The sequence below is a fragment of the Parasteatoda tepidariorum genome, chromosome 2 (assembly GCF_982258835.1).
Source record: "Parasteatoda tepidariorum strain Cologne lab strain chromosome 2, Ptep-v5.0, whole genome shotgun sequence".
NCBI lineage: Eukaryota > Metazoa > Arthropoda > Arachnida > Araneae > Theridiidae > Parasteatoda > Parasteatoda tepidariorum.
Window position 1 is genome coordinate 26,548,645 of NC_141756.1, and position 16,991 is coordinate 26,565,635.

Here is a 16,991-nt window from a genome sequence, read left to right on the forward strand (position 1 = left end):
TTTCGGGAGAGACGTTTGAAAAAACGAATTTTTGCATTTTTGCGTTGGTTTATAAGTTGTCATTGATAAATTTCTTCAAATCATTCTTTTTTTTTAAATTTTTTTTTTAAAGATGTGTGTTTGTGATGTTTGCTAGCTTAGAGCTCTCAGCTGTTATTTGCATGTTCTTTAATATTTACCTATTTTTTGTTCGTTATGACAGATAAACTCAAGGATCAACATGAGCATGAACCAAATTAACATTTTAACATTTCTAAATCTATCCACGTGTTGCTTTTGTTTATAGTTTTGACTTTAAAGCGCGTTTCTGTAATCTATATATATATTTCTCTTACACGGCACCAAAAAAAAGCCTCATTGCAACTCCCCGAATGGCAACGTTAGAAAATCGACCAATGATTACTGCTAAAAATGTCACATGGCAAATGTCACATGAGGTGGCTCAACATATAGCGCTTTTAAAATCGGAAACAATAACCAGAGTTAGCATTATCAGGTTGTTCAATTCAGATTCATGCCCTGAAAACATGATAATATTTAATTTAAACTCAATTAGGAATTAATTAGGCTGGCCTTCTCCATGACTATAAATAAGTCACAAGGTCAGACTTTTGAGAAAATCAGTTTAGTATTGACTAAACAAGTTTTTAGTTACGGACAACTTTATGTTCGCCTGTCAAGAGTTAAGTCATTTGACAGCCTTTCAGTAATTGCTCCAAGATGCCAAATCTATAATTGTGTTTTCAAAGAAATTCTAAATGCTTAGTGTTAATTTCTTAGAGCTTTGCAGAAAAAAAATGTTTTTTGGAAAAAATTTAATTGAAACTTCTATTGGCAGTAGGCAAGGGGAACTGCCAAAATCAAAACTCCCAGATTAGAAATGCAGCATGGCGACCTCTACGTGGTATTTCTCGGGTAATACTAACAGCCATGCATTTTAATTTATTGTATGTAAAACATCCTTATTTTGTTCTAAAATTTTATGTACTTTATCACAAATGTTAATTAATATAGAAATTGATTTCAACAATGCTGATCACCAAAAAATATTTCATTTGGCGATAAAACAAATTTTTGTGTTCTTGAAAATGAAAGACTTTTTGAGGGTTATTATCTCACAAGGAAAAGTTAGGGTTTAAAGTTTATATTTTTAAGTAAAAAAATTTTTTTTCTAAAACTTTCAGAATTTCTAGCATTAACTAATTTATTATACACATTTAGTTGAATTTAGGTGAGTAACTGCAATATTTGATAATTTATTTTGCTAATATGTTTCTCATTTAGCTAATGTTTTGATTTTTTCACCATGTACAATCTAAATAGATAATATACTTTTTTAAAAGCCAATAAGAACATTGATAGAATTCTTCTACATAAGTACAATACTATGTCTTTGATGATAAAATAATATGTCTTTGATGATAATATACTATGTCTTTGATGATAATATACTATGTCTTTGATGATAATATACTATGTCTTTGTGCTAGAACATTGTGTTCATTGGCGAGCGACCGCAGCGAGCCCTGGTTCACGGCGTGAACTACATAGGATTGCGTAGCAATTCTCGGGGGTTGGCGAGCGTTAGCGAGCAGGGGGCGGAGCCTCCTAGTATAAGATAATTTAAAATCATCGATTATTGAAACAAATAAATATGTACTGAAAACGAAAATTAATAGAATAATAGTACCATCTAGTACTATCTTACTTAGGAGAAACACAAAAATTCACCATATTATTATTAACGCCAATGACGCTTGATTAATTTTGGTAGTAGGAAATACTTGAAATAAAAAAAAAGTATGTAAAGAAAGACAACATTAATGGAGAGATGGTATAAATTCATTTAATAGAGAAAACAAATCGCAATTTTTGAAGCCAATGATGTTCAATTAATTTGTAATAGGATTCAATTAATTTGTTCATTTTGGTAATAGGAACTCATTGAAATAAAACAATATAATAATAATATTAATGATAATAAGGCATGTAAAACTAAATTAATGAAACAATGATACTAATTCGTTTAAGAGAAATGTAAAAACTCCTCACCATGTATTAATCACGATAATGATGCCTAATTAAATTTGGTCATATGTACTTATTAAAATAATAAACAAGCTATGTACTAAAAAACAGAATTTATGGAGAAGTGGTACAGCTTCGTTTAGGAGAAAAGTAAAAAATAGACTTACCATTTTTGACGCCAAGGATGCTCAATAAAAAATTAATTTTTGTTATAAATTAATTTTAATTAGAAATAAATTTTTAGTGAATTAAAATTCTTCTAAATTATTTTTTTTTAAGTAAGTATAATTTGAAATAAAAAATAAAGCTATATATTAAAAAGCCAAATTAATGGAGAAATGGTACTAATTCGTTTAGGAGAAACGTAAAAAGCTGCCATACTATGTATTATTAACGCCAATAATACTTAATTATTTTTGGGAATATGCGCTTTTGTACTGATATCATTGCAGTTTTAATATATACCAAATGTACTGAAATAGGTATTATTTATTATATTATAACATTTTGTACTTTTTAAAACTGCACCAATACTGTACAGTTTTAAGATAGATAGTAGCAGGTTTTTATGGGACCTCAAAAGGGAGAGTACCAGAGAAAATCGCTTGATGGTGTTAAATTTTGAGTATCTGAGTCGTCCTCGATCAACTGCATCATACTAAATGATACTGAATACATTTAAACTTCTTTTTTATTGGCTGAACTACTAAAAACGTGTTTTTCTTAATTTAATAACGTAAGGCCACGCAGAAGTACAGCAAACGATTCATAATTTAATAACGTAAAGTCTCACACAAGTTCAACAAACGATTTTTAATTTACTAACGTAAAGCCTCACACAAGTGCAACAAACGATTCATAATTTAATAGCTTAAAGCCTCACACAAGTGTAACAAGCGATTCTTAATTTAATAACGTAAACCTTCACACGAGTGCAACAAACGATTCTTAATTTAATAACGTAAAGCCACACGCAAGTGCAACAAATGATTCATAATTTAATAACGTAAAGCCTCACACAAGTGCAACAAACGATTCTTAATTTAATAACGTAAAGCCCCACACAAGTGCAACAAATGATTCATAATTTAATAACGTAAAGCCTCACACAAGTGCAACAAATGATTCATAATTTAATATCGTAAAGCCTCACACAAGTGCAACAAATGATTCATAATTTAATAACGTAAAACCTCGCACAAGTGCAACAAACGGTTCTTAATTTAATAACGTAAAGCCCCACACAAGTGCAACAAACGATAATATGAAATTATTTTAATTATATTAAATGATGTATGGAAATATGTCTTTCAATTTTGTGCATAATTGTGAAGTGTTGTTGGTATTTATTTATTGATTACTTACTTTTCTTTTTACATCTCGTACGAGGAATGGGTATTCAGCTAATATTATATAAATGCAACATTTGATATCGAGATAGAGCAAAAGAGTGGACTTTTTAATACTGTTATCACTTAAAAGTAAATAGTACTAATAAATTAATTTTTGAGTATCATAGAAATTAATATTAACACTATTAACCTGCAAATTCTTACGTAATTTACCTTTTTTACAAAAACTTTTCAAATATTTTTTTTTTGGTGGTTTGTCACAGCATGCTCGTTTTGGACCTTGTGCCATTAAACTGTACTTCAGTTTAAACAACAAAATATTTTTTTTCGAGTTCATAAGGAGGTGTACAGAGATGTCTAAGCATACGTCACTCCACTTAACTTGTCCACAGGGAATACGAGCAGTTCAATAGGAATAGTGCAAATAACTAGTTGCCATTCATAACCTTAAAATTTCGACAATTGATTGATTTGTTCCACTCATGCGATGTAGTTCAGTCTCGGCTTGAACATTACATTGTGTTCTACTTAAATTATAATTATTTTTCGAAAAAAGTATTCATATTTATAAATAATAATAAAAATTGATTTAGGTCTATAAGAAATGGGTGATATTTAAATGAAAAAATGAAAAGTAAAAAAGAATTTTTTGATTATTGATTGCGGTTGCACTGCATTCAATGTTGCAATATAAAAAGAACTTCTTGTAGATAGATGAATTATTAAATTTATTTCTTCTTTTCTGTAGAAATAGATGAATTATTAAATTTATTTTTCACTTTTTACTAAATATGAAATACTTTAATATGTCATTTATGATTATTTTTTTTATTCTATCTAGAAAAATTTAATTTTAAATTGTAGAAAAAAACTGAACATATTTGTTTTTTGCATTAAAAAAATTCTGTAACTACCATTTAAGAATTATACGTAAAAAAACAAACTTAAATTTTGGCAAGCGAAGATGATTAAATCCATGATAATAAATTTTTTTCCTCCAGCTTCACTTCGGCAGTCTCCAACAGATGTCGCTGCTCTCAGGATGAGGGATGAGGTTTTGAGTACGCCGGCAAAAGTTGTGGCTTTCCAGGAGGTCTCTTCGACCCTTGAAGAGAAAGGGATCCTGACCTCGGAATTAGATCAAATATCTTCAATAACCTCAGTTACTCCTCTCACTGTAAGTAAACATAAATAATACTTTCTCTATTTTTATTTATTTGAGAACATAATGCAATTTTCATCATTAATTTGCCTGCCATTCACACACAATAATTAATTATATAATTTATTGTTTATTTCACATTATTTGTTTATTTTGGGAAACAATAGACAACAATCGTTTTTCATTATTATTCATTTTCATTTGAAATTCTGTTTTAATATCTGATCTATAATTCTGTTATATTTTGTTTGTGTCACATTTGTTATATTTAGTGTTGTGTTATATTTGTGTTTTGACGATTAGTTTGCACATTTGCATTCTTATAATTTACTACCAATACTTCAAAACTTTTCACTATGGAAAATATTAAATAAATTTGTAATGATTTTTGAGAAAAATTGATTTTAAAATGTACAAAAACATCAGGAAGCCGTTTACAGAATATCTTTTTCCACCATTATATATATTGTATTAATTTTAAACTTGATGCGTAAAACTTACGTTAGCGATTTATACATTAGCGATTTCATCATTAGCGATTTATACATTATCGATAAAGGGCATTGGTATTACAGCCGATGATAATATGCTTTTAAACCTGAAAAAGTCAAATTTTGAAAGTGTCATTTGAGCTTTTCAAAATAACATCGAAATTACACTTTAATTTATGAAAATAAATGTTTTGTAAACGACATCTTAACTTTTCAAAGCATTAATGATAGTTGAAAATGCCATATAATTTTTTAAATGATATCACTGGAAATGGCATTTGAACTTTTTTCAAAGTAAATGAAATGAAAATAGGAAAAGAAATTAATTTAAAATGACGTTTAAACTTTTCAAAATTGGTGTTTTGAAAATGTCATTTAAAATTTTCATTATGAATCTTTTCAAAAAGTTATTTAACTCTTTCAAAATGAATGATTTAAAAATGACATTTTTTAAAATGAACGTTTTGAAAATGTTATTTAATTTTTACACAATGAAGGTTTTCACGAAATGTTAAATCCAAATTAGTTATTGAACTAAATACCTGTTTCTTTCTTTCTTTTTTTTTTAAAAAAAAAGAAAGAAAAAAGAGTTTTTTTCAAAATATGTTTCTGCATATAATATATTAATGCAAACAAACTTTCACTGAAATATTATTAGATTTCGTTTTATTATGTAATTCAAAAGTTGTTTTGAAAGTTCAACATCTTATTATTTTTAAAACTTATTAATTTTGTGTATAAACATGTATATCTATCTGCAATATGTATAATAATTAATGTCGATACATAAATTAATGTAGAATATTTGCGTATAAATATTTTTCGCATGATCAATAATTTTATTGGAAAATAGAAATTAAAGTTTGTCACTTATGTAACCCATAAAACAGTTTCAAAATGTTCGAAATAGGTACTATCTGTTCAGAGAGTTGGCCCTATTATTAAACAACGAAGCTTGTCTCCCAAGGAGATGAACCGGGTTCAAATCCCAATGATGACTGGTCAATACGAGCTCCGCACCCAGCTTGAACCTATTATTTTTAGTTAAATGAATTGATTACATTCAAATTCATTCAAATGACGTAAATTATCCTCGGTGGTTGACTAATCATTGGTTAGAGGCCCCTCGTTGTCAGGCTAACCGTGGGAGGTTTTCGCGGTTTTCACTCCATTTGACGCAAACGCGGATTAGCTCCTTCAAAAAGTCTTCCCCGAAGACAAACTTCTCCCAATACTTGATACAGGAGTTCTCTTGTCTTTTGGGGTGGGTTCAAAATTACAAGGCTACAGAGTTGAACATTGATAGTCGTAAACCAAAAAATTGGATTGGCTGTTCAACGATGGTTTTAAAATAAAATAATCTTGTAAAAATAATTGCCGGCTCAAAATTTCACAATTTCCCCACTCTCCACATTTCTCCCTTTCCGTTGCTATGATTTCGCCAAATTATGCTTTTTCCCCAAGACAATACGTTTTCGTAAGCAGTTGGACTAATCAAGATTTGTCGTAACCATGGCAACTGTGAGGGAAAAAGTGTGTAAAGTGGGGAAGTCACTTCTACCTTGAAACTTTTAACTTTAATTATACGAAGAGTATAATTGAAGTTAAGAAATACTCATTTAAATTTCATATCTATTTCAAGCTTAATGGAACTAATAACATAATATTTAATGCAACTTTATCTAATGTTTAATTTAAATCAACAATTGAACAAAAATAATTGTTAGTTAAGTATTATTTAATTTATTTAAATTAACCATAGCTAATAATTGTCATCTTTTCAAGTGTGTTTATAAAGTAACGTACCTATGATATCATAGACAAGCCGAACACTGAGGAAGCAAGCGATAAGAAATAGGCATATAAGTGGCATTATATTTTTGCATTAGTATGCGCGAGGGAGATGTGCGGATGCTTCAACGCCGATTATGAAATATAAGAAAATTCGAGTATTTAGTCATTTTTCTTTTAATAAATCTTCGAGTACATCATTTTTAAGTATTAATTTTAACTTACTGAGAACCAAGCTTAAAATAAAAGGCGATTGTCTCTTCTAGATGTGTAGCTTACAATAATAATGCCATAAAGCATAATGCGATACAGCATTAATACGATAAAGAACATTTAAAAAAAATCTCAATTAACTAAATCTAAATAATTGTCATTAGTTGTTTTAATTATTATGTAAATAAAATATTTTAATATAATATTTTACTTTTTAGTAATTTTTGCATAATGTAGAGTATTTTTATAGTGTATTTCTTCCCATTATGGTCATAAAACAAAATCCATTAGCCTTAAACAATAAGATTTATATGCCTCAATAACTATGCAAAGGATTACTTGAAGCGAATTTCTTACCATTATTATTTTTCAGTGTAATTAAATATTTCATCCAACGAAAGCAAATTCAATTATATTCTTAGATAACCGTTTTGTAAAGGCCTACAATTATGATTTAAATTTAAGAAATTTCGCTACAGGCCAGTCTTACCATTTTTAACTGTGGTCACTTCCTAAAACAAGTAGCTTCTTTTACAAAATTGAAAATTTTATACCACTAAAAAAAAGAAGAAAAAACAGATATTTATATTGTAAGGCATTTGTTTCGAAGCAGTTTTCAAAATATCCTAGACATGACAAAGTTTATTTCTAAAATTAAAAGAAAAGAAAAATAATTAAGAAACAAGTGTAAAATAACGTTCTTTTTTCAAATACTGTAAAATATTGATAATTTTATATTTATTAAAAAATAATAATAAATGCGTTTTATTATTATTATTTTTTTAATAAATATGTTGTAAAAAGTGGTTATTGGGAAGACTTACAGAATCGCCATTAGTTATGCTTAGTCGCCTTACGGCTGGTGATGACCATTAATTTTTACCCCATACATAAAAACTGAAAAAAAAAATCAAAATATTATATTTCACGTGATGAAATTGTACGAAACATTGACCAATGTATCACGTTGGCTCAGGGGATAGAGCATTCCCCTCCCAATGAGGTAACCCTAATTTGAATCCCGGCAGTGCCTGGTTGATACGAATTCTACTCCCTGCTCCCACTGACCACAGTGCTGACGTAAAATATCCTCAGTGGTAGACGGATCATGGGTTAGAGCCCCCTTGCTCTCGGGTTTTTCCCGCAAATTTGGGTTAGTTCCATCAAAAAGTCTTCCACGAAAGCTAGTTGTTGAACCAGGAGTTCCCAGGGTTGGGACTCCCAGGTTGCTTTTTAATGCCGGTTATAAAATGTAAATTAATATATATATATATATATATATAAATTAATATATATATATATATAAATTAATATATATATATATATATATATAAATTAATATATATATATATATATATATATAAATTAATATATATATATATATAAATTAATATATATATATATATATAAATTAATATATATATATATATAAATTAATATATATATATATATATAAATTAATATATATATATATATATATATTAATATATATATATATATATATATATATATATATATATATATATATATATATATATATATATATATATATATATATATATATATATATATATATATATATATATATATATATATATATATATATATATATTAATTTATATCAATTAAATAGTCAATATCAATTAAATAGTAGGATTGGTATAAACCTTTAAGATTATAAACATAGGACATTTAAAAGGTTTATAGTATTGCAATATATATTGGTTTATAGTAAATTTATGTATTGCAATGCGCTGTATTTTAATGTAAGTTTGTTCGAATATCAATCTAGACCGATAATTAATGCTGTGTTGAATTGTGTTATGACTTCGAAAGAAAAACAACCAGACAGCAGCTTTTCTTCAGGGTTGACGAGATGTATTTTTGCAGGTTGTAACGACTTACTTTCTGAGATTTTCCTTAGCTTTGACATCTATTTCTATTTCTCCCCCTGTCTTTTTCTAACAGATGTTCGAACCTTGAACAAGTTCGACAAATCTGTGTTTCAGTCTGTTCTGATTTTAAATCCCTTTTTAAAAATATTATTGAGGCCTAACTAATTTTTTGCCGATGAAAGAAAACATTTAGAGACAATAAGTACTAAATTTTAGTGGAATGTAATAAACGTTGATGGAATAAGATATTACATTATTTTATTTATTTAAGAAATTTTAAATTTAAGTAAAATTTAACGGTTTTTATTTAAAGCGTATAATGTTACAATGTTTCTAATTTAATGTGTCGAAATTTAATTTTTCTTATTAGGCGATTAAAATATATGTATAAAAATAATAATATACAAATTAAATGTAATCATTGCCAAAAAGATAATTTTGTTCTGGATTCCGCAAACTAGCAGGAATTTTGAAAATCCAATCATTAGATAAAAAGTCATTCAGGGTGTTTATTTTATCTTTTTTATCTTATTTATTTATTTGCATACCGTGCAACGAGTTCGATGGAAAATTTCAATTAGAAAAATAATTATTAGTTCAAGAATTATCAACTGTAATACGTTTAATAATAATAACAATGACATAAAATAAACACGTGAAAAAATTTTAACATTGTTCATGTGTTTATTTGTTTGGTTAGAATATACCAATAAATAAAAAAAAAACATGTAAATTATTTACAAAGAAAGAAGCAATAAAAAAGGCTCTCTGTTTATTAACAAATCTTTTCCTAAGAACAACAAAACAACCAATAATTGACTTATAAATTATTTTCCACTTGAAGACATAAATTCGCAATGCTTATAAGATAATAATTTAAGTATGTATTTTCTATTTAATATTTCGTGAAATGTTTTGAAAACATTGAAAATTTACATACTTGTTTGCAAAGATAAATTTTTTGGCATCCTTTCCGAGAGTCCCGTTTTGGCACGTCATTTCTTCCATCCCTTAACCCATTTTCTCTCTTTATCTTTGTCGTAAAAGACATTTTCAAATATTCCAGAATTTGCTTAGCTGCTTAAGTTGGTGACATTTTGTGAATAAAGATTTTACTTTTTAACCATACCTGTTGTAGCTTCTTAAACACTTTTTTCGTAAAAACAAGGAGCAGAAAAAAATGTTAGATTCTTAAGTGTCTATCTGTTTTTTTTCCCTACTAGAAAATTTCTTTCATATTAACCAAAAAAATGGAATAGAGTGGATATTAGTTTCTTGAAAAATATTTTTCAGTTTTAATTGTTTTTACTCTAGTTGAATCACCGTTCTTCGTAAAGGGTTAAAGTCAAACATCGATTAATCGGCATTGATCAATGCTATAAAATCATTCAATACATGAAAGACTTATACCGACACAATAAAAACAGCTTAAGATATCCGATTGGTTTTGACCCAATTTTTATTGAAAAAAGGCTTACTTAAAGTTTTAATTTTATGTTTGACGTGTAGGGGTACTAAAGACTATAAATCTGAAGTAAAGAGTTTAAACATTTATATAATACTTTTCTAAATAAGAGCAGATTTGAGCTTAAAAACTTTAAAAAAAATTGCATCACGCTAACAGCTCTACAATAAACTGTAATGCACAATTTTCAAAATAATGTTTTACAGGTTAAAAAGTGATTACCTGTGTTTTGAACTGAAACGTGAAATTTTTTTTAAATAGAACTAAATGTATTGCTCAATATTGAAATTTTAAAAGAGCTAAACGCTGTAGGCAATACGCTGCTAACGCTGTCATGCTAAACGCTGTAGGCAAAACGCTGCTAACGCTGTCATGCTAAACGCTGTAGGCAAAACGCTGCTAACGCTGTCATGCTAAACGCTGTAGGCAAAACGTTAAAGTTTAATAAAAATAACGAATTCACACTTAGACCTTTAGTTCAAAACCACTTTACATAATACAAAATCAGCACTCAAAATTTCAAAGAATTCTACAATAAACTTTTTTCGCAATGTTTGTTAGCGTGAAGAAATCTTCTCAAAATCAAGATTCTTCAGAAAATGCATCTAAAATGGAAAAGAATTCTGAAGAGTCAGAAAATTCTAAAACATAAAAATTAATAATTCGAAAATTAATTTCGGAAAATGAGTTTCATTTGTTTCAAAAATATAATTTATTCAAATAAAAAAAAGATTAAGATACTCAAATAGTAGCAAAAATAGTTTTAGTTTCGATTTCGTCTGTCGGCATGCTAAAAAAGAGACTATACCTTTATTTTTAAAAATCGGAGGTCAAAAATTTAAAGAGTTTCGGGAAGCTAATAAACTTAAGTTAAAATATAGATAGTAATTACAATATAAAAAAAAAATCGAAATTTTCGTCGAAATTGCAGATTTTTACCCACTTGGATACCTTTATAAACAACAAGACAGTATGTTATTCATGTATGCGTTAATTACATATTTTAATAGTTAATTTTGGTTTGCATTTTTTAATGAATCAATAATAGGCTTGAACGAACAAATAATTCGATAGTTGTGGTCATTAAGTTTGCTGTGATAATGTGCGTTAACCACAAAAGCATCACTTATTAGGGCATTTATTACATGAGTATATCATGTCCATAAATTAAGGATAATTCCAAATAAGGCGGAGATTGAACTCTGAAGTGAAAATTTCACCTGTAGAATTATCACACACATCTTCAAGAATAATATGCAAATTACAGGAAACCCCCAGATAGTACGTCACAATGACGACAGCATAAGAAAGTAGTATATAAGGAATATTGGCTAGGAAGTAAAATTGCTCACAAGCTTTCAGTAAGCAGTTCAGTGCCATGACCGAATAGTTATGACACAGAAGACTTATGTGAATGATTATAAACATGGTAAAATTATCGGTCGACTAGAATGTGAGAGTACGAAGACGTACGTATCCAAGAAACTTGGAATAGCCCAAAGTATCATGTCTAGGTTTTGGCAACGATTCCAAAATTATGGAAATGTGAGTAGACGTTACAGTGCAGATCGCACCAAGTTACAACGTCAATTATTGGTATTTGGCAGTAACTACCAAAAGAAGCAGACAGAACTATTTCGTTAGCTATCTGTGGTTATAGGTACCAAATTTTCAAAGCAAACCGTGTACCGACGTTTAGGAAATATTGGTCTATATGTACGTAGGTCTGTCAGATGTTCTCCGCTTATGGCAACTTACTGTCCCTAGTGATAAGCCTGGAGTAGAGAACGTGCAATGTGGACATCGTCACAGTTAGCTTTTGTGATGTTTACAGACGAGTCAATGATTACATTACACATTTTTCAACATTTTAGGCCATTATTCATTAAAATCGATTTATTTTTATGTAGGGAAAAATTTAGAAAAACTAATAATTTAATATATATATATATATTTTTTTTTTAAATTTAAAATGCTGATAGTCTAAGTAATTTCATTTATTCTTTTGTAGTAGTTATGAAATATGTCATTCCTGAATTTTTTTTAATGGTTTCTTAATTGTTTAATATGATGAAGGGCGTTTAATATTTACTTGGCAAACTACTTTATAAAATGAAATTAATACTTTTTGTATTAGAAAAATATTAAAACGGATTTCTAATGTGGGAATTTGTCTTTGAAATCGATTTTTAAATAGTTTACCACTAGTTCAGTTCTCCCATCTGAATTAATATTTATACGATTCTTATTAACTAAAATAAAATTACTACGCGTGTATTGAAGACTGTATTTTAAAGGTTAAATTTAGTTCCATGTTTATTTTACTAACTCTTTTGGATGTGTTAAATTAGATCATTATTATATTAGATAATTATTAATTAAAGATTAATTAAAGGTTAATAAATAATTTATCGCTAAAGATTCAAGTTAAATAATCAATTTTATGATTTGATCACACTATTATATTTTAGTGTGGACATTTTTTTTTTAAGCATAAGAAATATATTGAATAGAAATTAATTAATAATTAGAAAAAGGCATTCATTATTTTTAAGAAGTTTATTAAAAATTATGCATCTAAATCAGCTTATGTGTCATTTAAAAGAAAAATACAAATTCAAATTTCAATTAAAAAAAACATACAAGATACGCCCAAAATAATGTTCAGTAAACTTTTGTCCACGCCAGTTCACCTAATCCTTCGATACATTTTGTTTTTTGGTGTAGTTTATAAGAGGGATGAGAAGTGAGATTTGTGATAACTATTTTTTGCATCAACTAGTTTTAATTTCCCTTATATCACGCGCAAACCAAATTGCAAGCCAAACCTATACCCTTCATGTTTAGTCTAATGAAATAAAAGTAATTTAATAAGTGATGCATCAAGGAAAGAATTTTTTATATTAATATTTTTTAAAATTAAATTGCAATTTTTTAAAAAAACTGTAGATTGTTTTTAGTTTTCTTTTCTTTGGAAATTCACTTTATTTTTTTAAATACTTTTAACCGGTTGTTCTCCGTAGTTTTAGAATACTTGCTTAATATTTTTTTGTTCTAAACTAATAAGAACTAAGATATTTTTGTTCTGAACTACCAATAGCATCTCAGCATTTAATCACAACACCTACTTTGTTACGCTGTTTTAATTTAGTATACAAACTTTGTAGGGGAGAGTGGAGTCAATTGTAACATTTTTTACTTAACTGTTTTTAACTAACAAAAAATCCAATGTATTATTAGTATTAATTGACAGACGAGTAAAGTAGACTATCCTCTACTAGAAAAAAAATAAATACCTTATTTTAAATGTCATTATATTAGTTATTAACAATTTTTGACAGTCGTGCACTTGTCACCACTTACGGGGTCAATTGTAACAGTTCATAAATTCAACTAAAACATAGTTATTTATACATATTATCATAGTTGTGATAAATTTTTTTATTGATCAAAACAGTAGTGATATTTTAGGAGTAAAAATAATAATGAGCAGAGACCTAAAGGGTTAAAACTTTTAACTTTAAGGGGTTAAAAATTTTAATTTATGCTGTAAAAGGTGACAAATAAAATAAGGCACATGCAACATAATATAAATGATATAGGAAACTATTGGTGGTTCTTAAAGAGTTAAGTAATGGTTTATAAACATAAGATTATTTATTTTCAGCTGTTACAATCTTCCCTTTACTTATTGTTACAATCGTCCCCAAGACGCCATTTCAGCTTCATTTGTTAAAAACAATGCTAGTTAATTAACAAAACTAATTTTTTTTATTGAAATGTTAATTAAGGTGTCCACTTACATATTCGGTTAATAATTTTTATTTGTTTAAACAAAATTACTTTGTTACAATATAATATTCTAATACCAAAAAAAGTACTTACATAGCGTGAAAATATCTTTTGTGATGTAACTCTTTCAAAAGTACATAAAAGTGGTTGCCAGCAGGGGTGTACATGTAGTAGATTTATTAAATACACCTTTGTGCGCCACCTAGGAACCAAATCTAGAACCCGACACCTGAAATTTTTGCTCTGTTACAATCGTACCCTGTTACAATTGACCCCACTCTCCCCTAGTCTCGAAAAAAAAAAAAAAGAAGTTAACTTTGAAAAATTACTTCATTTACGGGGTCTTTATGGACCCCCATTTAAACTCAATGATTGTATGTCAATTTGTTTTTCTAAAATATCTATAATCTGTACCTTCATCAGCTCGAAATTGAATTTGGTTTTTACTAAATTTCTAAATACTTTTACTACGGATGACGGAATATTATTCTGATTACGGAATATTTTACTTTATTTTTTCTAAATACTTTAAAATGGTTATTTCCGTGGTTTTAGAAAATTTACTTAATTTTTTTAAAAAAATATTTTTTTTTAAACTAACAATCGACATTTAACGTATTTAATAGCGGTATTTACTTTGTTACGCCATTTAATTTTGATAAACAAAATTTATAACGCTTTCACAGAAGTATTCTTTGAAGAAAAAAAAAATGCTGTTGTTTGCCTTGTCTGTTTCAGCGCTAAATATTTCCGAAAGAAAAAAAAAAGTTAATTTTGAAAAATTACTTCATTTGCGGGGTCTTTATGACACCCATTTAATCTCACTGATTATACGTCATTTTGTTTTTTCTAAAACATCTCTATTCTGTACCTCCATTAGCTCGAAACTGAAAAAAAAAAAAGAATGTAATAACCAGAATTTCATTTTTAAATGAATGGATGTGCCGAAAAGTTTTTCTTAGTAGAGAAAATCTAAAAGTTGGAAGTAAAAAGAAATTTGACGACAGGCAACGAAGCTGCACCATTGCCTCCGTCAGCAGTTACTATAGTTGGCGAGCACGTAGGCGACCATGTGGCTGCTTTTTCTTCTCTCTCTCTTTATAATCATCCCTATCTCATCTTTAGAACTGAAAGCTTTTCTCTTGTCTTAATTGCGGAAAAAGTCGTCTCTTTCAATTTTTTAAAAGATTTATCCTCGTCATGTTGCATTAGTTAGGATTTAGAGCAATTTTCAGCAGCCTTTTGTTTCTCACTTTGACGCTTTTAGCTTGCAATGATAGGATTACGAAATCATGAACAGTAATTCCTGATTCTACTGCCAAATTTTGATGAAGATTCCACTCATTAGCACGCAATAGCATTGGGTGTCGCGTAATTACCATCCTTAAATTTACATTTCTTGAATCATCGTCAAAAACATTAAACCATACTAATGATATAATATACTATAATATATTTATTGGTGATAATGAAACAATAGTTATATGATAGCTAACTACTAACTAATGATACGATACTACATTTTACAATGTCTGATCTCTTAATGGTGGAACAATAATTTCTAGAAATACAATTTATTGACTTTATCTAGAATAATTTTATCTAGTGTTATAATTTGAGATAATATAATTTTATTATATCTAACCTCTTACTGATACTATACAAGTTATTGATGATACAATAATTATTATAATGATGAAATACTATATTTTATAATGTCTCATTACATATTGGTGGGACAATAAGTTCCACATATACAATTTATTGATTATATCTTGAATTATTTCATTTAGTATAATAATTTAGGATAATATGATTTTATTATGTCTATTATTTATCCATTTACTGATGGTATTATACAACATTCAGTAACAAGGATTATAACTCATTACTTACTAATTATACAAAGCTACATGTTATAACTCATAATCACTTAGTGATGGAACAATAATTTCTACATATGCAACTTACAGATCATATATAGAATAATTTTGTTAGTATAATAATTTCAGCTAATATAATTTTATTCCATCTAACCACTTACTGTTGGTGTTATTTTACATCCAGGAATTTATAATCACTTATTTGTGATACACTGATAATATAGCTAATTACATACTAATGATACGATACTTTATTTTATAATAATCACTTATTAATAAAGCAATAATATTCCTACATACAACTTTTTGCTGATTATATCTTAAGTAATTTTATGTAGCATAATAGTTAGTTTTATATAAATTTATTGTATCTACCCACTTACTGATCGTAAGATACTTCATTTTTATTGGAAAATAGCTTGTTAATCGAACAATAATTCATATATATATCACAATTTACTGATTATGTCTATCCGGTTAGTTTACTACTAATGCAGGGTGTTCCGTATTTACTGCCGTTAATGTATATTTAGTCAAAAAGGGTATACACATTTGGGGGTAATAAATTTATATTTTAACTAGAGAAAAAAAAGCCATTTAAATATATTGAATCATTACCGATATAGGTGAGCCTAAAAACATCAAAACCTGCTTGATTGACGGATGAACAGAAAGAAGTTGAAAGGTGATATTAAAAACGCTTTAACGTTCTTTCAGACAGTTAAACTGGTTTCGATGTTTTTTTATCTTACTTTTTTTTTTGCTTAAATATTAATTTGAGTTCCTCGATGCATATAGTCATTTAACTTTACTTTTGATAAGGATTCTAAAAATATGCATTAATAGTAAACATTAGAGTATAACCAATAAACTAAAAAGAGTAAAGAAAAAGGATAAGTAAAATCAGTAAATTGTTATA

The 16,991-nt window shown here is 27.7% G+C and overlaps 1 protein-coding gene across 4 annotated transcripts in view; it reads left to right on the forward strand.

Moving 5' to 3' along the window:
- Positions 1-16,991, forward strand: part of LOC107442351 (protein Obscurin) — a 281,510-nt gene that overhangs the window by 61,389 nt on the left and 203,130 nt on the right. For all 4 annotated transcript variants that reach the window (XM_087157050.1, XM_087157049.1, XM_087157051.1 and 1 more), the window contains one exon: positions 4,382-4,557. In XM_087157050.1, coding sequence (XP_087013176.1) covers positions 4,382-4,557 — 176 coding nt within the window. The remainder of the gene's footprint in view (positions 1-4,381; positions 4,558-16,991) is intronic.